The 25701-nt window shown below is 34.9% G+C and overlaps 3 protein-coding genes across 4 annotated transcripts; 2 read left to right on the forward strand and 1 right to left on the reverse strand.

Annotated features, from left to right (window-relative positions):
- Positions 1 to 2153: 2153 nt before the first annotated feature.
- Positions 2154 to 4990, forward strand: LOC114373287. Its single transcript, XM_028330785.1, has 4 exons — positions 2154 to 2241; positions 2330 to 3558; positions 3673 to 4264; positions 4333 to 4990. Exons 1-4 carry the CDS (start codon positions 2154 to 2156, stop codon positions 4941 to 4943), a joined length of 2520 nt encoding a protein of 839 aa, XP_028186586.1. The 3' UTR covers positions 4944 to 4990.
- Positions 4991 to 9846: 4856 nt separating this feature from the next.
- Positions 9847 to 11633, forward strand: LOC114374123 (ryanodine receptor 1-like). The gene has a single exon (XM_028331724.1). The coding sequence runs from the start codon at positions 10684 to 10686 to the stop codon at positions 11254 to 11256; it is 573 nt and encodes a 190-aa protein (XP_028187525.1). The 5' UTR covers positions 9847 to 10683; the 3' UTR covers positions 11257 to 11633.
- Positions 11634 to 12456: 823 nt separating this feature from the next.
- LOC114373817 (mediator of RNA polymerase II transcription subunit 33A-like) lies at positions 12457 to 21663 on the reverse strand. Of its 2 annotated transcripts, none has more exons than XM_028331358.1 (12): positions 21214 to 21663; positions 19855 to 19965; positions 19128 to 19475; positions 18488 to 18807; positions 18300 to 18391; positions 17773 to 18136; positions 16823 to 17033; positions 16139 to 16253; positions 15850 to 16011; positions 14475 to 15129; positions 14050 to 14256; positions 12457 to 13795 (listed from the first exon to the last, which is right to left on the reverse strand). In XM_028331358.1, exons 1-12 carry the CDS (start codon positions 21477 to 21479, stop codon positions 12678 to 12680), a joined length of 3969 nt encoding a protein of 1322 aa, XP_028187159.1. In that variant the 5' UTR covers positions 21480 to 21663; the 3' UTR covers positions 12457 to 12677. The 2 variants fall into 2 exon arrangements, with proteins under 2 accessions (XP_028187159.1, XP_028187160.1); XM_028331359.1 differs by lacking the exon at positions 21214 to 21663 and adding an exon at positions 20208 to 20571.
- Between the last annotated feature and the right edge of the window lie 4038 nt (positions 21664 to 25701).

Genomic DNA, 25701 nt, shown 5'->3' on the forward strand with positions numbered 1-25701 from the left:
CTCCAAATTTGCATCAAGGTTATGATGAGTACTCCACTAACTCTAGGATGGTGTAATATTAATATATATTGCATAAATTAAATAAAAATAACAACATTAAAAATGCTTGAAATTTTGCGTGTTACGATCAAACTAACTCAAATAATAATGATACAGTACTTTTCAACTATCGTCATTGATTTTGCTTGCTCTATAAATATCGATAACTGTGAAATTTGAATTTAATTGATAGTTAATTTTGATTATGTCATGATTAAAATTTCTTTACTTTACTATTGTTTTTAAGGAAATAATGAGGATTTTAATATCATTTTAATTTTTGTTTAGTAGGATTTAAAGGAAGAAAATTACATGTGCTTTTGAGGGAAAATTGATGCAAAAACGTGAAGAAAAAACCTTCAAGAAAAAGTTGAAGATTGGGGTAACTCACTTAGCACACAAGACAGACCCAACACATCAACTCGCTTAGCGGCCAGCACAAGCTTAGCGCGAATCCCGTGCTAAGCGCGTGATCATTGTCATACCCACTAAGCCTAGAAGGGCGCACTTAGCGCGAGGTCGCGTGAATTTCAAAATACCTTAAGCCTATAATAAAAGGAGTAGGAAGCAAAGGAGAGAGACACACCGAGACTCAAAGCTCTCTAATAGCCTAAGTATCTCAAATAGGAAAAACCCACTTTCTATATCCATTATCCCCTTCTCCTCCTCTATCCATCCCTCTTCTTCTTCTATTCCCATCAACTTCTAAAGTGTAAAGTCTCTCATGATTATGAGAGTCTAAACCCCCATTGTTGGGAGTCAAGCGGTCAAACTCTTGTAATGTGATTCTTTCATACTATCTATTTAATGCAAGTCTGGTTTTTACTATTATTTTCTATACTTTATTGTTGCTGATTGTGGTCTGATTACCCATACTTATGCATTGTTTAGGAAGTAATGCATTAGAAAATAGTTATTTTCTAAAGAAGTGAGAAGGAACATCTAAATGAAATCATGTATAGAAATAGAGTGATGTTTGTTTAGCCTATTTCATGCATCGTTTTTTAAATATATATATATATATATATATATATATATATAATTAATAAAGGTCAATCACTTGAATATATTTAATAATGATTTTATATGTCTAATCTACCAGAAATATCCTTGATTCACTGAGAAAATAAGGATTTTTCGAGTGAATAGGCAATTTAGTCCCTGAGATTGTAACCACTTTGCATATTAGTCCCTGACTTAAATTTTAATTCATAATAGTCCCTAACTTTACCTCCGTTATGCAAATAAGTCCCTGCTGTTAAAATCTAATTTCCTCCGTTAGTCAAATGTCTATTTGGCAAATGTAAGCATCCAATGTGGCAGGTTTGAGTCCAAGTCAGCAATATTATGTGGCAAGGCAAGGACTGAATTGAAAAATTAGGTTTAAAAGAAATCAAAAATGAAGTAAACCCATTTTCCCTTTCACTGTTGCTCTTCCCTCCCCTGCATTCTCGTGATTGAGGGTTCGCGCTTTTTGTCAGGTTGGTGGTTTCATTCAATTCTTTTGCATTGTTTTGGTGGTTTGATTTGGGGTTTTACATGTTCGAGGGGTTTCATTTGCGGCATTGTCTTCGCGCTTCGTAGGGAGGTTTATGATCGTTTATTATTTTCGTTTATGATGCTCTGTTTTTATAGATGACAATGTTTTTGGTTTTTGATTGTGTCTTCGCGGTTTTTGACAATGTCAATGTCTTCGCGCTTTTTGAGGTAGGTTTTTTTATTTCCTAATATCTGACCATGTTTGCGGTTTCTGATTGTGTAGAATGAATGATAATATAACTTTAGTATTGCACCATGGAGGAAGATTCACTCCACGTGCCAGTGATGGAAAGGTTGAATATATAGGCGGAGAATTTGACGTTTGGGAGGATATATCTGCAGATTGCCTGAATGCATTTATCTTATATGATCTGGTGAAAGCTTGTAAGAAGTATAGTAATATAGGAGAATGTTTTTGGTTGATTGATAAGGACTTAGATTTTAATCATGGGTTAAGGAGTTGTACAACTGATGGAGATATATTACACTTAGTTAGGGATGCTTTTGAAAATGAGAATGAGATAAATGTTTATTTTCATCATGAAGTAGATCCAATTTTAGAAGAAGTCCCACAAATGTTGTACTTGGAATGTTATCCAATTCGAAAAGCTGTTGAGAATGAGGATGATTTAGATGATGTACCTGTTGCTGGCCATGAGGAAGGTAAGTTTTAATTCATCTGTACTTGGTCCGACATGGTTACCATAATTAATTAATATGATTAATTTTTACTTTATGACCATTGATGCAGATGTTGGTGCTGGAGAGCAAACAGATGCTGGTGAGCAGATGGATGCTGGTAAGCAGAGGGATGGTGGTGAGCAGAGGGATACTGATGCTGGTGAGCAAAGAGATGGTAGTGAGCAGAGGGATACTGATGCTGGTGAGCAAAGAGATGGTAGTGAGCAGAGGGATGCTGAAGCTGGTGAGGAGAGAGATGTTGATGGTAAAGAGAGAGATGTTGCTGATAGTGAGGAGGAAAGGGAAGTTGACAGTGATGAGACAGATGCTGAGTGGTTTATAAATTTCTCTTGTATGTTGAATGAAGTTGAAGCTGAAGTTGAGACAGATGGTTATCATTCAGAGGAGCTTAATATCCCTATTAGTAGTGATGATGAAGATGAGGATGTTGAAGTTTATCCTCAATATAGTCAAAGTAGTGGAGTTGGTGAACAGAAGTTGGAATTAGGGATGGAGTTTGGTACTCTAGATGAATTTAAATCTGCCTTGAGGGAGTATAGCATATTGATGGGCAGGGAGTTCAAGTGGAAGAAGAATGATAAACAGAGGGCTAGAGCAAAATGCAAGAAGGCATTTTGTGATTGGGAAATCTACTGTGCAAAGAATGAAGTTAGAAACTCTTTTCAGATAAAGACATTTAAGCATAACCATAATTGCTGCAGAGAAGTGAACAACAAACAAGCAAATAGACAGTGGGTGGTCAGTAAACTTGAGGGCAAACTCAGAATGCAGCCAACCCTTAAATGTGTTGAAGCTTTGGAATATTTCAAGCAAGAGTTTGGAGTGCACATTGAAGTTACAAAGATGTGGAGAGCCATGAAAGAAGCAAAGCAATTAGTGGAAGGGAATGAGAGGAAACAATATGCCAAAGTATTTGATTATGCACATGAATTGTTGAGGAGCAATCCTGGATCAACAGTTAAGATCAACACAGTGCCAAGTCCAGAAGGTCCACCACAATTTCAGAGGCTATATATTTGTCTTGCTGGCTGTAAGAAGGGGTTTGTTGCTGGATGTAGACCATTCATAGGTCTAGATGGATGTTTCCTAAAGAGTGCATTTGGAGGAAACTTGCTCTCTGCTGTTGGGCTTGATGGCAATAACCACATCTATGTTATTGCTTATGCTGTTGTGGACATTGAGAACAAAGACAATTGGAAATGGTTTTTAACTTTGTTGCATGAAGATCTTGGGGATTACATACAGAATGGGTGGAATTTCATGTCAGACATGCAAAAGGTATGACATGGTGTGATTTGCAATTGTTATCATAAGTTAGGTATTTAATTGAAGTTAATGACATAAGTTAGGGACTAGTCCAGAAGTATTTACTACTTTGCTGCAATTTTTCAGGGACTTATTCCAGCTTTACAGGAAGTCATGCCTGGTGCACCTCATAGATTTTGTGTCTTGCATCTTTGGAAAAATTTTACAAAGCAATGGAAAAGCAAGGAACTTAAAGGAATTGTGTGGCAATGTGCAAAATCCACTACTGTTGCTGAGTTTGAAGGCCATATGGCCCATTTGAAGACAATCAACTGCCAGGCTTGGGAGTATTTGAATAAATGGCCCAAACAAGCATGGACAAAAGCCCACTTCAGTACAACACCCAAGGTGGACAATATATGCAACAACACTTGTGAGGTATTCAATTCCAGAATTCTGCAGTATAGATGCAAGCCTATTATCACAATGCTTGAAGAAATTAGAAGTTATATCATGAGAACCATGGCTGCCCGCAAGGTTAAACTTTCTGGAAAACCTGGACCATTATGTCCAGTGCAGTATAAAAGACTAGAAAAAGAATTCCATTTTGCTAATCAATGGACTCCCATTTGGTGTGGTGATAACATGGGCCTGAGATATGAGGTCCACATGTGGGGGAATAAGGTTGAGGTCAATTTAGGTGAATGGACATGCACTTGTGGAGTATGGCAACTAACAGGTTGTGTTTTTTATAGTTTTTTTTCATTCCTAACCTACATGTGTGCTGATTTTACAACTTTGATGTAGGGATGCCATGCCGACATGCCATTGCAACAATAACTCACAAAGGAGGGAAGCCTGAGGACATGTGTCATGAGTGGCTGTCAATAGAAGCTTATAATAAGACATACCAGCATTTTATTGAACCAGTCCAAGGACCACAATATTGGGCCCAGACACAGTATACACACCCTGTTCCACCACATAAAAAGGTCCAAAGAGGAAGGCCAAAGAAAAATAGAAGGAGATCTGTAGATGAGGACAATGTCACAGGACATAAGCTAAAGAGGAAATTGGCTGAGTTTACATGTGGAAGGTGTGGCCAAACCAATCATAACATTAGAAGCTGTAAAAATATTGGAGTTCCTGTTAGGCCAAAGAAATATGTTGCACCATCAACTTCCAATGAGGATGACCACCTATTATCTCAAGATGAACAAGCTTTGAATGAGGCTGAAGAAGCTGCTGCTCATGTTCAACAAGATCCGGTGGAGATTAATTTATCTCAGCCTCATTTGTCACAAGATAGTGACATGGAGGTCCCTGCAACTATTGTTCCACCAATAGCAAGGAATAAGCTAGCCATAACAAGAGCCAAAAAAAGGAAGGTTGCTGATAAAGATGATGCAGAAAACTGAAGAACCATTTTTTGTTGCATTTTGAAGGTTGCTGAAGACCCATTTTTTGTTGCTGATGAAGAAAACTGAAGAAGCATTTTTTGTTGCATTTTGATATTAGGATGTGTAGTTGTATATTTTGAAAGCTTCACTGGCATGTGAAATGATGTCAAATATTAGGATGTGTAGTTGTATAGTTTGAAGGCCTACTGAACAATTGCTTCTAACTACCATGCTTTGGGATGTCAAATATTATGTGAAATTGATCTAAAGTCATGTTTCTTCTCTTTCTTTTATAAATTATACACTGTGTTGGATTTGGAGTTGGAGTAGTACAATCCATCCCAACATACATTATGAGTTGCTTCTTATTACCTAATTCTCTTTCTTTTATTAAATTATATTTAATAAACTGCAAATTTCAGCAACAAATTTCACCAACAAATTATATTTAATTGAAATGGATAATTGACAGTAGCAACAAAAGCTGCTATTACACTACAAAAGCTACTTCCTATTACAAATTCTTCAGCAAAACAACAATTGACAGTAGCAACAAAAGCTGCTATTACACTACAAAAGCTACTTCCTACTACAAATTCTTCAGCAAAACAACAATTACAATATCAAAAGCTGCTATTACACATTTTACCTAAAGTACATTCCCCCTAAAACTAACATTACAATTAAAAATGAAAAACCTAACAACACAATGTTTGTTAAATTTCTCATTTTCTTCTGCAAAGCTTCAATTTGTAGCCTCAAATCAGCCACTACCATTGTTTCTCTTGAGACAGAAGACGAATTAGAAAGTTGGTTTTCTTCTTCAACCCATTGAAAAAATTGACAGTTATCTGGATCTGTTTGGGGTAATGCACAAGTATAGAATAACCTTCCTGGGTTTCTCCTTGTTCTTGCAGTTCGAATAGCTGCACGTCTTCCATGGTGGCATTGCCGAATGAAACTACCAGAAAATGCACAACAACTGCCACTTGCAGACATGGACAAATCAAGTGAACAAGCAGCAAGGACTGAGCCTCAGAGTAGAAGAAGAAGAAGCAACTCAGCGTGGGAAGAAGAAGAAGAAGAAGAAGCAACCAGCAGCTTCGTAAACCCTAATTTTTTTGGGGAAGAAGAAGCAACCTTGCATGTGAGAGAGAATTTATAGATGCAGACCTCAGTGCCACGTTGGACAATCTACGTGGCACTGAATTGCCACCTATACACCTCACTAACGCCGTCACCTGAGAAATTAACGACAGAGACTATTTTGCAAAACTTATGTAAAGTTAGAGACTATTATGAATTAAAATTTAAGTCAGGGACTAATATGCAAAGTGGTTACAATCTCAGGGACTAAATTGCCTATTCACTGGGATTTTTCTGTTTTGACCGGACATTAATCTACGTGGCTGAAGCTGACTAGCTTTTGTTTTTCTTCTTGTCTTTGTGAATAGTCCATTATCAAAGACGTAATATAAGATTACCGAATCGCTTTGCTGAGTGTTTTAATTTTTAAAGAAAAATTGCATGATTGGATTTGACTTCATTCTTGGCCGCCTCATACTAATTACGTCAATTGAGTTTTACCCATTTAATTTACTTTTTTAATTAGCTAATTTTATTTCAGTACTACTGAGATATGACTAAATACTATTTTGCGACTACAACTATTTATTATTCAATTGTACTTAAATTAATGTTGTTTATCAATTCATGTTTCTTTATATGATAAATAATTTGACTTTTTTTTAATAAGATAGCGAGTCACATAAATAAATTAAAAACTTATATTCATAAGGCTAAACTATATTTTTAGTTATTTATGTTTTAGATTATATTCAAGTTGTTCTCTTATTTTTTTTAAAAAATTTAAGTAGTATTTTATTTATTTTTAAATAAGTTGAAATAATTCTTCTAAAATAATGATCGTATATTAACAGCACCTACAAAAGATTAAACTTGTAAGGTGCACATTTTTGTGTTAGAGTTGTACTCTCACTAGTAATCTAATTTAAATTGAGTTTGATAAAATGATAAAAAAAAACTAAGACTTATTCTTATATTTACAAAACTTGAAGAAGTGAAGACCCTTTAATTTACATTGCCTGGATTGGTCGAATGGTATGGTATCAAATAATCTGAACTTCCAAATCAAATGTTAATTTCAATTTTGTTGATCGGGATGACACAAAAGCATACAGAAATCGGTCCAAATTGGTCATTATCTAATTGGACAGTAATGTGACTGTTGAGACTTGAGAGAAGAGTAATTTCAGATAGCAAGTTTCTGAATGCTGAGTGCTTCTGGATAAAGATTACATTTCAATGTTTAACGTAGACATTTGACAATACTCATTTACTTGTCTGTGACAAAAAAAAAAAAAAAAGTCTAGGGGAATATGATTGGTAAGTGGTAACCTATTTAACAACTAATGTGGAAAGGACAATTTACAAGGAAGGTTGTGATACGAGCAAGCTTATAATCCCAGAAAACAGAGGAGGAAGCACCAGCAGCAAAAGTGCAAAGAGAAGAAGAGACCAAGAGAAGAGTGGTGAAGCCAGCATACCTTGATGATGACGTCTAAGGGGCAGAATTGGAAGACCGGATTTATAGAATCAGCACCAAATCCTGCTCGGGTGTTTGCTCCCTCATAGGCATACATGCATAACAAAATCTTTTATTAGAATATTCCTTTTGGATAAGAATTGACACAAATCTATTATGTGAATTCCTCTATATATAGCCATGTAAATAAACAAGCAGGATATGAGAAATAGAATTTCCTCCTTACCTTGAACTTGTCTTCTTCTTATCTTCTTCTTCTGGAGGTGCTGAACCCTCGAAACCACCAACCACAAACCCAGCACCTAACAGGTTGCTAGAATGTAAAAATGTTAGCATATATTCAAGGTCTTAAATAATTTTCTATCTAATTGCAACAAATATTTTGCAAAAATAAATGGTTATAGCTTAACGATATATCACGTAGAGCTTGTTGCTGGTGATTGCAACTTTTATGGGCCGGCATGGCATGTTTATCCTTCTGCTCAAAGCTACTATGGAGGCAATAATAAAATGGTGTTGTGACCCATAATTTGTTGAATAAACATAGTTTTATTGAACTCAGTCTATTGCAGACTCAGTTGAATACTACTCAGAATATTTATTTTTATTTTGGCTTAACAGCATTCTTCGATTATTTCATTTGAATTATATGTAATTTTATTTTTTAATTTAGTTTATTAATTATTTTTTTTAAAATAGTAAATTTGATTTTACTAATTTTTTGTTTCAAATTCTCATTTTATTGATTTTTTTTACAAAGGGAAATAATTAACTTATATTAAGCATTTTTCTACTCAAAACCAACCAACCAAAATATCAAATATCACCCAAATTAATATATATCTATCTTTTTTTTCCTCTTCAAATCCTAATCATTCGTCCTGCAAAATCTTTTAAATTTATCAAATTTTCACTAAATTTCTTACTTCTAAATTTTCAAATTTATTTTATATCCTAAATTAACAGAAACTCCTGATTTTTTTTACCGCAACTCCTGAATATTTAAATACTACATAATATTTTAAGAATTCTATGCACAAAAAAGTTGGCAATGAAACAAAATTTATTTAATTTTAAAAATGAATAAACGTAATTAACCTTTAAAAAAAACTAAATTACATACGATCCACATAAAAAAAATCTACAATTGAGAATTTTATTTTTCACCTTATAAAAAACATTTTCAAGAGCCAATTTTTTTGTCATCAAATAGCAAGTGCGAGAGCTATTTTAATTTCTCTAGGCTAATGTATTGCAATAGAAAGCAAAAACACTTTAAAATGATTTTGTGTGATCTAGTAGGAAAAAACAAACCTTTACAACCATTACAACAGGAACTCCTTGTTCTCGACATGACTTCCGTTCCTAGTAAAATGTTTCATCCATTGAATATGGTCTGTCCTTTAGGCCAAATATTTGAAAAATAATCTAAACAATTTTATTCAATTCTTATTCTATTTTTTTTTTCTCTCGTCATTAACAAGAAGGCTAGAAACATACCATTAAGCAATTTGTTTTGTGGATGTAGTAGAATTTGGGTAATTATTTAAGACTACCCAATAGCCAAACTTCACCATGTAACATACCATTGTTGTTTAATTTTGACACTAATGCATTTTTATTCATATATTGAGGATCTAGTTCGCCATTTCTCCAAGGGAAAAAGTTTCATTTTTTGTTTGATTATTCTAGCCGAGACATTTCTTTTCTATTGTCTACCAATAATTTTGAACTTGTTGTTAACTAAATGATCAGTAAAACTTAAGAGTGGGTGACTTGAATTTCAAAAACATTTTGTAAAAACAATTTTCCCAAATCGTGAAGGATAGATTCCAAAAAGGCGAATATAAAAACTTCAATTATCATAGCAAACCCATAATTAAGCAACCGAAGTAAAACAATAAATATAGTAGGGATAGAAGAAAGTACTTAAGGATTTATAGTAGTTCAAAGAAATCCACCTTGAAAAACCATCTTGGAATAGACCCCATTAAACATTTTAATTATATCCACTAAGGATTATACATCCTTCAAATCTAAGAGAATCTTAATTTTAAGTTGAATTTTATGATAAGTGAGACTTAAAAATAGAATTTTTTACTTTAAATATGTTAGATTCTTTTACTAACTTATGACTTTTTTTGTCAACATATAAGATCCCTTTTCTTTATAAATATTAATAATAAATATTATTTTTTGTTGGTAGACCTTGTTATTTTATTTTTGGGTCGATTTTGCTTAACTCTTAGTACCTTTGAAACCTTCTTACTAAAACAACCAAGGGAAACCACCCACGTGGAGTACCCACTTATCTTGTCATATTTTGATAGATTTTCCATTTCCAATTTGCCAAACCAAGCATATCCTTCTTCAAGTACCCATTTCACCTCCATTATGCTCTTCCAAATGTAGTTTTGGTTATGGCCTTTTGTTGCCTACAGTGGATGGACCTGTGGAAAAATATTTAGCTTCAAGGCACTTAGCAAGCAACAAGTCTTCAATCTTCCTTATCCAGTAGGCACCACCATTGCTTTGTAAGTAAGGCTAAATAAAACAATCTTATCGTTTTGAAATCAATCTCACCCTTATTTTAGGTTTTCCTAAATTTTTTTCCAACACATTCGGTCTAATTTCCTTCCCTATAGAGTCGGATAAATAGAAGCAACTCATTATATACGTAGATATATTATTATTCATTCACAAACGATCGTATATAATAACAACTTTTATATTAGGCAAAATATGATTTTAATCCCTTGTCTAAATTTTTTGTTTTAGTTTGCCCTCCAAGTTTTAAAAAATTATATTTAATCTCTTAAAATATATTTTTTAGTATACATATCTATTTTCCGGGTACTCAGTCCCAGTTTTCAAGTATGGTCTTCCATTTTAATATAATGGTAAACATTCATATTGAAAGATTAATATTAATATATAATGAATAAAATTAATTTTCAAGATCTGGAAAATCAAGTGATTAGGAGGAATTTAATTTAATAATTAGGCTATTTGGTAACTGAATGAGACGATTTGAAGTCCGCAAGCATCAAAATAGTAGCCCCAAAACGAACGAGAGTGCAGTAGCAGTTCTGAACAAATCGAAACAAAAATACAAACACCTAAACGATGTAATAGCGAAACCGAGCAAGCAAGATCCAGAAACGATAAAGAGAGAATCGAACCCTGCACTTCATGGCGGTGATGACGAGGAAGCGCCGGCGCATGATGGAGGAAGCCGCGGCGGCGGTGACCGCAATCCTGCCGGAGGATCTGATGATCGAGATCCTTGCCAGGGTTAGGGTTAGCAACCCCTTGCAATTGAGGTGCGTGTGCAAGCGGTGGAAATCCCTAGTACTGGATCCCCAATTCGTGAAGAAGCATTTGCACACATCGTTCTCGGACATCACGGATCTCGCGTCCAAAGCCATGGAGGACATGAACGCGTTTCAATTGCAGCTCAATTACGCCCCTGCCTTGGCAGAACCAGAAGAAGAAGAAGAAGAAGAAGAAGAAGAAGAAGAAAATGAAGAAGAAGAAGAAGAAGAAGAAGGAGAGGAAGAGGAAGAGGAAGAAGCGCGTTCGATGGTGAACGAGTTGGCTCAGTTGGATAACATGTTGGTGGTGATTCGATCCCTGAAAGGAACCTTGGAAACGATTAAGGTTGACGTTCAAGCGATCAAGGAGAGAGTGAAGTGTCTCCAGAGTTTTCTGCAGATTTATCTCAAGACAGCAACAGCTTCTTCCTCCTCCTCACACTCCATGTGATTGATTATTCTCCTTTTTTTTTAATTTTGCAACTGTTTATTTATAAATAATTTCACACGGTTGCTTCTTCTTTTTTTTTTTTTAAAAAAAAAAAACGATTTGAAATCACGATGGTGAAGTAACGTTGGAGTAGAGTAAATTATTTGGGGGGTTTTGATATCATTGTTGGTGTTCAGAGATGAGAGATGGGTCATGTGAAATTAACTTCTTTTTAAATTTATTTTATGTGCTTAGTTAGTTGTATCATGAATGTGAACAACAGAACAAGTTTGCTTGAAAACCGATGTCATTGTCTTCTTCTTGCTGGAACAACAAAGCTATTCTTGCTTAGTTTAATGTTGAATGAATTGTAAATTAGTATTTTGTTTCTGCCTTCATTCTGAAGAGAGTGTGGGGTCTATATGTTACAAATGTGGAATTTTTCTATTATTTTTACACATTATTTAATTATTTGAATGGCTGATGCGATAAATCATGTCTGAGAATTTCTCATTGTTGCTTTCTGCATGCTGAGTTTAACTCTTCCATGTTAAATATCAAAAAATTTCTTTAGCCTTTGTTTATTTCTTTTATGTTATGGCCTTTTATTTTTTATGTTTTCATGAATTCATCTTCGTGTACATATTCAACTTATACTTGCTCTACACTGTATTTTGATTTTACCCTTGGGAAAGGTTCATCAGCTCATACTTTTGTCTCCGTCTATCAAAACAAGGGGAGATGCTTCGAAAAGAAAAAGCACACAACGTACAAAAAGTTCACGCACCTTAACCAACTGATGGTTACTTAATCTTAATCATCCATTAAGTTTTTATTAGGGAGTTTTTTTTTTATGATTTATCCATAAATTGCATCACGTGCAAAGATTTGTAAAATATTTAACAATGTATTAGCTTAATGTAAAGTGATAAATGTTTAAAGTAAGGAAATACTCTTGTTTCTTAATATAAGACCTGTCTAAAAGGAATTGATGACCCTTTTTAATAGACATTTTACAATTATTATGGAATGTTTTTTTTTATCAATTGCCCACCTATTACACAATTTTATTCCTATTCCTGTTTCAATAACTTGAAAAAATATAGAAAGAGAAAAGAAAGAAATATAAAATAAAATAAGTGATGTAATAGAGATAAACAAAAAAATAAATAATTGTAAAACATATAATAAAAAAATTTATAAGAATGAAATAACTTGTACTGACACACAATAAAACAGAGGACATTCATCGAATTGGGGATGGATATACCAAGTTGCTAACATTAGATGAACGTTATAGATACAAAATTTTCCATTCCAATACGTGGTACTTTTCAACAAAACTGTTAATTCAACATGCTGCACAACTTTATAAACATGAAAATTAACTAATGTACAACTCATCCTAAAAGGCAAAGGTGCCCTCAGAATAGTGAAAATGTTTATATTTCAGTGTCTATGATGAGCTCAGCTGCAGCATCCATTGTACCTACTCCACCAACACCCAACAAAGCAAGAGCAAGCTCCTCTTCGTTCAACTGCCTCAACCCATTGCTCAGTCTCTTCAACACGTGCACATCTACTTCCAGCACCCAGTTAGGTGTGCAACCTACCATCAAGCTCACAAAACCTGACACATAGGCACGCCAAGTAGCTGAATCACATCCTAGTGATATCTTACCATCAAGTGCACTTGCCAGAAACTCCATGTGGGTACCTAAAACCTTCGGACGTCGCTTTGAAGCTGATGATGATGAATCAACCCCCCAAGCAAAAGCACCACAAAGAACTGCAAAGTAAGCAAGTGCATATCCACCAAGCATTGCAACCATTCCACCTGACTTTTCTTCTTGGTCTAATCTCTGAACAGATATAAACCAGGATGGCAAAGTTTCTTTTATTAATAATTGAACCAGCATCAACCCTCCTGATATCCATACTAAAGAGGCCCCGAGGGCAGCAGCAAGCTTCACCCGAGTCATTGAAGCAGCGAGGGAAACCTGTCCATATTTTATGCCATCTTTGTTTGCTTTCAACTTTTCCAATCGATCCCTTGGCAGGCCACTGCATACAATTTCCCTCACAGAGTGCATCAAGATGGAAACAATTTCTTCCGTCAAGAAAACAACATCTCTGATTGACCCATACGCACGTAAATAGAGAATTCCTGGAGCAACAGGGCAAAGCCCTCCACATAAGTGGTACTTAAATCCATGTCCAAGTAGGGCTCCAACACCACCACTGCTTGAGATAGGAGAGCTATTCATGCCAAGGGTAGCTGTGAAGCAGCTCTTTAGAAGTTGAACTGCTGCATCACTGTTGTGGAGGAAGACAGTTCTAGATGCTGAGAAGATAAGGAAGTCACTCCAACGTTTTGCCTTCAGGGTCCACAAGGAAGCTACAATTGGCATGCAAGGCCATGGACAACCTGCAGCGAGGCTCTCCAATGTTTGGCCAGCCAAATTAAGAAAACGCTCTGATGCCTTATCAACTTTGTAGGTTATGGTAAGGCTTGTGAAGGCAGCCAAGGGCAATGGAAGTGTTGCGGGACAGCTGTCTCCTGTTAAAATGATGACCATTGGTCACAATACTAAATAACAACTTGATAATAATGTTGAAAGAGATAGGAAGATGGAGGAAGACATTTCCTAAATGGAAATCGTTTGAATACTCATTCAAGCTGTGTAAAAGATAAATTTAATACAAAAATTTGTAATGAATCACGAGTTGTAAACGTAATTTTCCCTCCTGAAAATGCATTAAGTCAGGATTTTAGAAAGTATATAAAATTTAGGGTCATAAAAATGGGAAAACCTGAAGCAAGGCTAGGCACATCTACACCAGTCGCAGCCAAAATTTTCCTGATCTGTCCCTCAACGTTCAGTAGATTCGCAGCGGGGCTAGGCCAATCTGTTCCATTCATAAATACAGGTTTCCAAACTCCTCTAGTTACTTCAGCAGAGAAGTAACTTATTATGGTTGCCAGAGATGCAGGAAGAAAATCAGCTAAATCTTTAAGCCCTGATATTAAAGAAAGGCATTTTGGTATCATGATATTGTGGTGTACATCAAGGAACTTCTACATGAACATGAATTTGGTTGCTCTAGCTCTATGTTTAGAGGTAAAATACATCAACAAGAATTTTGAAACTGAATTCTCTTCGGTAATTTAGAGATCAAGAGTTCTACTAGCTATTTGGTGTGTTTCATTGGATTTTATCTGATCAAAACACACATACCTGTTGCCAACTCACGTGGAGACAGTCTTCCATGAGCACAGGCTGTAAGAGCAGCATCAACCACAAAGGGAATGGCTTCAAGAATATCCCAAGCAGGCAACTTTGGACCTATAGAGGCATCTTCATTTGCAGGTCCAGAAGAGCTACTGCTTCCAGATGTAATAGTAGTCTGGCTTCCTCTATTAATCTTTCTGAACATCATGTTAAGAAGCCCCTCAACAATCTGATGAAATGGGGTTCCATGGACAAGACCAGAGAGTGTTGAAGCTATACATGCTTGATGCTGCCGATACCACACTTTTAATTTTGGAAAGGAGTCAACAAATACAGAATTAGGCGATGATAAACTTGCTATTTCTGAGAGTCTCCTCCTGTTGCGATCTTTGTGGATGTTACCAGCTGACATTAAGTGGGAATTACGTACTAATAGTAAGTATTCAGGAGTTAATTGAGAACCAACTGTGGGTACATCTCCAATTCCATATTCAAGTGGAGGCCGGTTAAATCTCCATAGCTTTAAAAGAAGAATAAATGCATTTGAAAACACAGCATGGGCAGATATTTCTTCCCCTGATGTTAGTGTCCATGAGATATTCGGTACACATGACCCAAAAACTTCACAGATTGGCATCAATGAACATGCAAGCTGTGGAACCTGGTTGGAGAATAGGGAAATGCATTAATTCAAATAATAATAATAATAATAATCCAAGCCCGTGTATCTATATAAGACATACACAATAAATTTGTCTACTGAATGTTTCTTAAATAGCTGCCTTTTAACCAAGTTTATAGTAGGAAAATGGGAGCTAAGCATGCTGGGATGTTTAGGTATAGGCCAGATGCAGTTGGAGGAGAAGATTAGGGAGTAACCAATTACAAAGCTCTGGCATGAGACTAAAGTAAAGGGACTAAATATTTGGGTGTGAATGAGGAGAAGACTTGGGGATGAATGGAGAGAGGGAAGGGAGAGAAAAAAAACCTAATGTACCCCAGTGTCAGAGGCTCCTCACTTCGCAAAGGTATAGGGGAGGGTCATTGTACGCAGCCCTTCCCCCTTGCCTATGCAAAGAGGCTATTTCCAGATTTGAACCCATGATCAACCGATCACTAAGGAACAATTGTACCGTTGCGCCAAGGCTCAGAGATGGGAATAAAAAAAGGAGACAATTGAAGGAAGCTGAAAAAAATTAAAGTAATTAGTGGAAAGGTTGAGAGTGGTACTAGCCTACTAGGGTTTGTGTATGACAGTCCTCTAGGCCATCTTATCTTCTGCAGAAGTTTTTAACTTTATTATTCTGGTGTGTTTGCAAAGGTTTTCTTCTGTTGTAGTAGCGAAAATAACATTTTAAATTAGGGATTGAATTAAACTTACCAAGCCATGGAGTGAAAATATTTGCACACAATCAACAGATGCAATTCCAACAAAGAGTACATTCAGTATTGGAGCATAATTAATCAAATAGTTGTTTCCTTCAGTGTTTTCTGCAGGAACTGGTGGAGATAACAACCTAAGAATGAAATGTACAGTGTGTTCCTGCATTAAACAGAAATCCAAATTCTATTAGGATGGGAAGGTGGTTAGAAAGAAGGATGTGCTCTGCAGTTTACACAACTGAACAAATGATAGTTTTTATATGCTCTACTGTCTAACTCTTCACTACCTGTATATTCCATCCACAAATTAGGGATGCCCCGCAAAGAATGGCAGCAGCAGATATCTTTTCATCTTCAGATCCCTCAATTGCAATTTCAAAAATCTTCTCCAGTTCTGCTAAGCTTCCATCAAATCCAGGAGCGTAAATTCAGTTGCTTTACCTTTTGGTAAATTTACAAAAAAGAGCATCTGACATACCTGGCTTCAGGAAAGAAAAAGAAAAACTGAAGACCAGGCAATAAAATTTTACGAATTTAAATTCTACCCACTTTTAGTCACCCTTGTTATGTTATAAAATTCAGTTTATGATGAATCATTGTTGCATTTAGTATATGATCTCATGTTTCAGCATTTTAATTTGTCCATACAGTGATGGATGCATTAAAAGTGAGATTGGAAACAAAACCTTCACTTCACCCCGTATGATAGATATCCCCAAAACAAATTCGTAGAGGTTGGCCACATGAAAAAGCTTATAATTTTCAACTGCCAGCATTATTTAGGACTTTGTTTAAAATATAAAAACTTCCAAAAAAATAGTTTGGTAAAGGTCATAGCATTGTGGCTATGCACCTACAAAGAGGGAGCACAATAAATACTATACTGGAACACCTTTGCCAAAAATTAGAACATTGCAGGTTTTCAAATGTATGCGAACCAATTGACTGAATAAGCCAAAATTAGATCATACCTTGTAGCAGGACTTGAAACCAAAGCATTAACCATCACTGAAGTAAGTGGGGTTCCCTTCATAAATGATGACCAGCCAGGTACTTGAGCTGGCATACACTGAGGTATTTGATTGATACGTCCGTTTACATAACCTGGCCATAGGTATGCGGATGTGTCCAGTAGATTGCGGGCAATACAAGCCTCAACTATCAGATGACGCATGTTTCCAGCTGAAGAAGAATAAATAGTTTAATTAATTTAGTTTTCTACACACACATATACAGAAAATTACAAACAAGAAATTCTTGGTAAAATTATTACAATTTTGGAAGATGTAACTACTCAAATGGTTAATTAGGTCAATATGTGGTTACACATTAACTGCTCTTTGAATTTTGTTATCAGTAGGACGCCAAGAAGTTCCTAAATGTGAAATACTTTTACCAAGAATTTTTATTTTTATCTTTGCAAAAATATTTAGCTTCTGAATGAAGCACCATGTGAAGAATATATGTTCTTTCCAAATTAACCACCAAATATCAAATACAGAATCAACAATTACAGGAAAAGTGAATTGCTAAACCAAAAATTCGATGGATTACAGGAACAGGACAACCCTTAGAGAGCGGGTCATGATTTTACATAATTCTACAATGTAATGATTTTGCTTATTACAATATTTAGCAAAATAAGATCATTTCTACTTTTATACTTTCCAGCTGCTTTATAATCAGTATAATTTTTAAAGTGTAGATTTATGTAAATTAGATAACAGAGATTACTTTTGCAGCTATCAGAAACATTATCATACACATCTTTGGTTGTTACACTTCATTACAGCATGTGAAATATCAAATATGAGGCATATACTTCTCCAAATTTGGAAGAAAATCACACAGAGAATCAGAAAATGCAAACAACATCCTCAATAATGCACTGCGGAAATTTAGAAAAGTTGTTCTAACTTACAACAGTCAACTGGCATCTCTGTCATGTTGAGACAGTCAAAATATGCACTCCCTATTGTGATGCCAGAAACAAATAGCATTGCTTTTGCAGCAGCTTGATTTGCAGCAGCAAGAACAGGTTGAGGTGGAGTGAGCAAGCTTTGATAATCACCCAATACCTGGAGACTTGAGACTAAATCATCACGACATTTTCCTGCAACCTTTTTCTCTTTCCAGCAACCTGTAGGACCATTGTCTTTTTCATCAACCGGTGTCCTTTCCTCCTCCTCCTCAATAAGATCGCCAACAACAAGAGGTATGATACACAAGAGCATGCATAAGCGAGTTTCAAGATGAGGCATTGGGCCATCAATAGGATCTCTTTCCTATAAACAAATCAACAAGTAAATTGGAGAAGTAAACCACTTATGCAAATTCTTTAATTACAAAGTGTAAGGTAATGGAATACCAGAAGCAATCGATGACAAGATAAATTTAAAACCACAACTTCACAGGAAAACAGATTGAGTTGCAGAGAAAGAGTTATACCCTTTGAACAAGACGAAGAGTTGCCAACCAAAGGCCTAAAAATGTGTCATGCCAAGAGGTGCCATTTATTGCTCGCAGGGTCTTTATCAAACCTACACAAAAAATTTCATGTGACAGGTACCTAAATTAAAGTTGAAAAGACAATATCTACATTTCAGTCAGATTCCAATAACTATTCTCAGTCTTACCGCTAATTGTTTCAATGGCACTTGTTGCACTAACTTGATAGCCATCCATGGAATCCTCTAGCACCAGATCAAGAGGAATCCAGAGAGCAGAATGACTTGCACCATGACATAGTGAGGCAGAAGAAGAAAGATATTCAAAAGACATAACTGTTTGGAACTTTTTCTGTGAATTTGTTTTGCATTCCCGAGACAAGACCATACAAGAATCTGAAGTCAATTGCAGAAGTGCCTCGGGACTTAGAGTTCTTGATTTTCTCAATGCTAATGAATTTGCACCCAGCAGCTGCAGCCTCTGAGTAAAACTAAGCCAATGTGCAGGCCTGATAAAACAGTAGAAAGATACTGAGCAAATACAACAACAATAACCAAGCCTTATCCCATCAGATGTGATAGGCTGACATATCATTAAAAAACACATGAAATCACTCCCACTATAATTATAGAATACATAATTTCATGAATACTTTGAAATCATTTATTAAACCAAAAAATGAAATGAAATAAAAAAAATAGGAAATGATATGCCAAACCAAATTTATGGGAAATTTTGGAATGAACAGATATATTCTGATTGACATTGTTATTAGTAAAAGTTGACAGCAAATGCGGAGAACAAATAAAAACATAGCAATATACTTACAAATTTTGGCGAGCCAAGTAAAGAAGCCTTGAAGATATTTTATCCTGCAAAAACTGCCCAATCATCTCAACAGCCATAAGTGTATTTGCATTTTGCAATTTCTCATGATGTTCAGTCCTTTGTTCACTATAATTATCATGCCTATCCAGTTCCATGTCATGATATAGTGTAGCCCATCTAGACTTTTTGTCAGGAGTAAATTCCAGTAAACCTTCATCATCCAATGATGCATCAAGCAACTGCCAGACAATTGAAAAAATAAATTCAACCACCAGAATGCCAGGCTCACTTTGTGGCATGCCAAATATGTTGGAAAGATGAAGAACAGCATCTATAGATTTCATGACCCTGTCCAAGTATAAGCATCAGAATTAACAAATGACCAACCAAAGCACACCACTAACACAATAAACTATTAAAATTAACAGTTCATATGTATCTCAACCATTCATTTTTACCATAAAGAAATTAGGGAAGTACAAATGCTGATAATTTTAATCAACATAAACTCAGGATCTAATGTGATAGTGATACAGTGTAGTAGCATATTCAATTACAGAACAGTTTTCAGTAATCAATCCTTAATGTACTAGAGAAAATCATATAAATTGTCAAAGAAAAGAACGTGATAGAGATGTTAAAACCATACGTAACTTGAAAGGTATAAACAAGATGAAGCAAAAATTTATTGAAGCAGAAGTGTTACATCACATCAATTAAAGCTTACTTTTGATAATCTGGCCTGTTTATCTGAGATTTAAGTTCAAAAGCATGTCTTTTGACAAGTTCCAAATATAGCCTATACGCTGCAGGTTGGACATGTCTACATGGAATAACCCTGCCAAAAAGAATAAAGATACATGATACATTAGCACACCAAAACAGCAATACATCAGGAAAGAATACCATGGCAAACCAGATTACAATAGCAATTCATCAGGGAACACAAGCATATAGATTTTGTTCCAAACTGTGAAGAAAAAACATGTCTTTATCAACACCAAACTGTAATAGTGAATAAAAAAATAAAACTATAAAAAATCATGGTCTATTGTTCATGATGTAGTACAATTAAACAACCTAAAGCTCTGGATCAAAATGCTGAGCAGTGAACAGAATCATGAGCAAAAGGTGTAGGTTGCAAAAATGAGGATGTTGCAATTGATTACTGGGCATATCTGGATGGATAAGACTAAGATGTGATTATCAGGGAGAAGGTTGAAGTGGGTTCTAAAAAGAAAAGAAAAAATTATGGAAAACCATTTAAGGTAGTTTGGTCATGAAAGAAGAGGACCTACACAAAAAAATTCAGATAATGCTCCAGTAAAGAGAAAAAAGGGAGACAAAAACCGACAAGATGGCAGACTATTAAGAAGTACTTAGGGTACATGGAACTACATGAGTCTATGACACAGACAATAGTGTACTGAAACCCATGTAGCAGGAGCGAGGTTTGGTAGTTTTTGTTAAGAGAAATTACACTGCAAAAATCATTAAATAAATAGATGCGAGTTGGTTATGACTCGAAAGTCATAGTATGGAAAAAGTGAAGAAAAAAAAAGTGGCTAGATTTTCCTTGTATGCAGAATTAACTTGAAGAAGAAAAACATCACTTTTAAGTAGCGTATAACAAATCAAAAGTCCGTTCATATGACAAAAAATTGTACCATCCATGATTTTCAAGGCGTTAATAGAAACCGGAGGAGATTGATAATTACATCCATTTACAGAATCATAATTATTTCGTAACACCCCAAGTCCGATCCGATATTGCAAGGACAAATGAGTGCTAAATAACTACAAAAACCTCACTCCTCATTCCTCAACACTTATGGACTTGCCATGTTAAAATCTTTGGAAAAAAAACAAAAGGCACTGCAGAGCTCATAAAAGCAAAAAAAAAAAGAAGTTATGGCGATAGGACCAAACGTGAAAAGAGGTTGGTTTCGCAACGGAATAAAGTAAACAAAACAAGATGAAGAAGAAAGAGGTCCATGAAGAGAGAACATAGAAAAAGTGTAAGAAAAGGAAGAAGCCTTAAGAATTGAAATACGAAGAGAAGAGAGTTGAGAAAGGAAAAAGGGACCTGACAGAAAGGAGAGCGAGGAGAAGCATAGGAGGAACGATCTGAAGCGTCAATGCCTTTTCGAGAAACTTCCATAGAATAGGGACATTGTTATCCCAGCAAATGTAAGAGACCAAAAACTCGGCGAGTTGGAGGGAGGGTAGAGACTCTCCGGCGGAGTTCAAATTGGAATACATCTGAACGGCCCAAAGCAGAGGATCACTCCCCTTCTGCTGCGCCACCTTCGTCATCTCCGCCACACACTCCATCCCCCACAATCCCAACATCCAAAGAAACTTATAATTTCGACTTCAGATTCGTTACCCTTCCTGCAATGTGTATCTATGCATCGGCATAATGTCGTTTAAGTCAAACCAGGGAGGGGTGTTTCGGGAATTTCGGCTTCCGGTATTTAGTTCCTCGGGGATCGTGACAAAAAAGTAAACGCCCACTCACTAAACAACACAATACCCTTCAGTTTTGCACCACTGCGTGGTCGTTTTGAGGCCTCCACCTAGGTTGACACACTAACACTACTATATCTTTGGTTATTACTTGTGCTTGTTTCAACTTAATTGATAGTAATTTTTAGTTTGTATTGTAAATATATAGTTGCATTTGATATTTAGAAAAAGAGTTTTAACGCTTATTGTGAATTGTAATCCTACTCAAATAAATTGCCTAATGTTTTGAAGGAATCGCTATAGTGTTTGGTTATAAGATCTCCATCTAGTTTCCGTCCATGTGAATTAGCTTGGTGCATTGAAGGAGGTATACTTGCAAAGACTTTAGCATCCAAGTTCGTGTATGATAGAGTAATTTTGTATTTCTAACAAGTGTGTTGAATACATGATAAAGATTAAAATAAGTGGTTAAACCAAGATTCTTTTCTAACCGTAAATGTTAATGGTTAATGTATTAATTTTTTTTCTTTTTTAACGACTCAATTAATCTTATATCTTTATTTTTAAATAAGATTAAATATATATTAAAAGAGATCATGTTACTTTAAATAAAAAATAACTCTTTTAAAATTTTATTTTTAGTTCACACCATTTATTTTACAGGGAATAATTAATCTTAATCATTAATTTTTTTATAGAAAATAAATGATAAATATAAAGACTTGATGTCTTTATATATTGATATTGATGAGAGCATCGAAGGCGTATACATTATTCATATCCACGCTATCTAACTGAAATGATTTACGTTGTTGAAAAAGGGTTGGATTGTAATTTCATAGATTGGAAAATTTTCATTCTCGGCGTTAGTAGGTAGGTATGGCCAAGGCAATTATGAGTTTGTAGGGAGGGAATAGAGCAGTTTATATGCTATTTTGACAATCATTAACGCGAAGAAAATGGGAATGGGATTACACTGACCAGCCTTTTTGAAACAAAAATAATAAACTTTATTTTATAAATGTGGATTAATAAAAAAGAATAGGTAGAGGACCAATTAAGCTTCTGTTTGTATTATAGTTGTACTTCAAAGTTCAAATTCTATTTCTTTGGCAACAATTAGTTTTTTCTTTGAGATTTTTGTCTTGGAAACTGTTCCAAACTTTGTTTAGAAGATATCCCATCAAAGCTATAAAAACTATAAAAGATTGGCTCATAAGATATTGCTTTTAACTTTTTCTGAAAGAGAAAAAACAAAAACTTGAAAAGTACTACCATTATAAATATTGTCGTATTTTTTACTAAACTAAAGTAAATTTCTCAATATTATAAACTTATAAATTTATAATTGAATTTAAATATGCTGTTTTATTACTTTACTTATATTTTAATTTACTATTTAATATTATGTGTGTTCGCTAAATTTTTTAATTAATGTCTTAAGTTATGGATGCGTGTAAAGATTCTCTTAAAATATAAACCAATATTTTTTAGGGATTCAACATCAGGTAGAATTTTTTAACTACTGCGACGAACTAATGGTTCAGTTGGTTGTAGCTTCCAATTCCTATTATTCCATGTATATTGGTTATACATATTTTGTTTAAGGTTGAAGTTTTCGTTGATGGAGCTTTCCAAACTAAAGTGGTTAGGTTAGGTAGGGATGAAGACATGGTGGCTGTATTATCCCCACCACACAAAATGGGTCCACAACATATTATCAAGTAAGTGGTTGGGTTTGGGTAAAGTAAAGATGAGTGTGAAAGTGTTGCCTCTTTTATTCCCCACTCTTCAATTAAGATAAGAAAGGAGGGCAAACTCCACAATCATTCATAAGTAGAAAATGTGGCCTCTCATTTGAATGGGACATGTTGGTAGGTGAGAACTAGTGCCTTGATCAGTTAGCAGCTTCATTGGCCCTTATGGGGAAAGGGGTATTGGCACCACCATGCCATGTAGCTCGACAACTATCCAAACAAACAAGCTAAAGCTGATTGAGAGCAGAGAAGAAAAAGTTGTGTTTTTAACTATAACTAAAAGTTGAGGAGAAAGTAGTTTTGTCTTGTTCCATAATTAGGAAATTTAATGAATTTAAGAGAAACTTACAAATGGGATTGGAATTAAAAGATTTTCGCCAGTTTTTTGTTATAGTGAGATTTTTTTATGAACATTGCATAATTATTTTTAAATATAAAATATCATACAAATTATTTAAAATGTTCTTATTATTAGGTTGATCCTACATGGCTACATTTACCTGTCCTCATACAAGATTTTGGCCCATTTACCTGTCCTCGTTCTTAATGCAGTAATGTTAAGCATCTAGAGTTTAGGTTTAATTTTTGTTCACTTTCATATTCTTTTTTCATTTTATAAGATAATTTTTCCTTTTCATCTTGAGATGGATACAATCGTGTAAGGTCTAATGCGTTCACACATTAGAAATGATCTATTTAATAAAAAAAAATTATGTTCAATTCCCTAATTGTGTAAAAAAAAATTAAGTCAATGACACTAACATATTGAGTAAGATTAATTTTTAATCTAATGAGTTGAGATACACTTGTAAGATAAAAAAATCAATTTCTCATAAATCCTCAAAGTTTATAAACATTTAAAATATTTTTTTTTGAGAAAACAGTTAAAATAATAATAATAATATGAAGTTATCAACAAATTTAAGTCTCCTTTATAAAATTTAAAATTATAAAAAATAGTATTTTTTTTAAACAACCAAAAAGAGATTTTTATATAACCATTACTTGGTATCAGTGATACCTAAGTCTTATTACAACAATATGTTATCAATATATAATTTTAACTTCATATATTTTCCCTCATCAGACTACAATATAATTCATTCTTAAAAGATAGATCACGTGTATCCAATAACTATCTCAACAAACTCAAACCCTCCAACTACTTAGTGTTAACCTGAAATTACATACAAGTTATACAACATATATGATGCTGATCTTGCAAGTTGTAGCAATTACCAAGCCAACATCAAGAAGTCAAAGTTTAGATACAATAACTAAGATTCACGTACCAATCATAAAAAGAGTAGGAAAAGTTCTTTACTTTCGCAAAAAATCATGACCATGCTTTGAACCGTATTAATTCCACTATTGCATCAAAATCCATTTATTCCCCTTCAAAGACAATTTTATTTCTATGACACCAAATGGACCAAGCCACTGCACACCAAACAACTCTCCACACAATAGTTTTATTCCTTTTGAACCAAAAACAGTTATATGCATAAAGAAATGTTCTTTTGGGATTCCTATGTTGAGTTATCTGAACCCCAATCCATTTATAACAGTTTTGCCAAATTTGATATGAAAATGGACATGTGAATATTAAATGGTTGTTATCCTCCTCTTCCCCTGAGCAAAATGGACAAAGTTGGTGTTGTTCTTCCAACAAGATGTTCCTACATTGCAGATTTTTCCTAATAGGTAATCTGTCCTTTGACAGTTTCCACACAAAGATAGCAACATTGTGGGGGATGACAAGCTTCCAAAATGACCTGTTGAAAAGGGGATCAACAGGATTTGTATTTCCAATTAGAAACAAGTATGTGTCTTTAACTGAGTAACACCCACTTAAGGCCAATTTCCACACCAATGAATCTTGCCCATCCGCCACCAAACTCGCCCCTTCCAATTCGTTCATGAAACTAGTGAATATGGGTAATTCCCATTGGAACCATTGTCCCCTCCAATGAAAATTTCACTCCCAACTACCATCAACCCATGACCTCATCACCTTTATCACCTCATCCTTTTGGTTCAAGTTCATAAACACCCTCCCATACCTATCCTCAAGCTTGTAATTTTTCCATCCATGGTTGCTTCCAAAATTGGATTTACCTTCCATCACCCACCCTCCAACATAAATTTTTGTCGGACCATTGGTCATGTGTCTCTTCCTCGCACGCCCCTACAAAGAATCCTTCCTAGATATCCTCTTAACAAGCAACGAATTACCTTAGCTATATTTAGAACATAACACTTGTTGCCAAAGGCAATTATGACCACTATATACCCTCCATCTTCATTTCCCTAAAAGAGCAACTTTAAATAACCGAATATTTTTTACA

Source organism: Glycine soja, chromosome 11 (genome assembly GCF_004193775.1).
Source record: "Glycine soja cultivar W05 chromosome 11, ASM419377v2, whole genome shotgun sequence".
In the NCBI taxonomy this organism is placed as follows: domain Eukaryota; kingdom Viridiplantae; phylum Streptophyta; class Magnoliopsida; order Fabales; family Fabaceae; genus Glycine; species Glycine soja.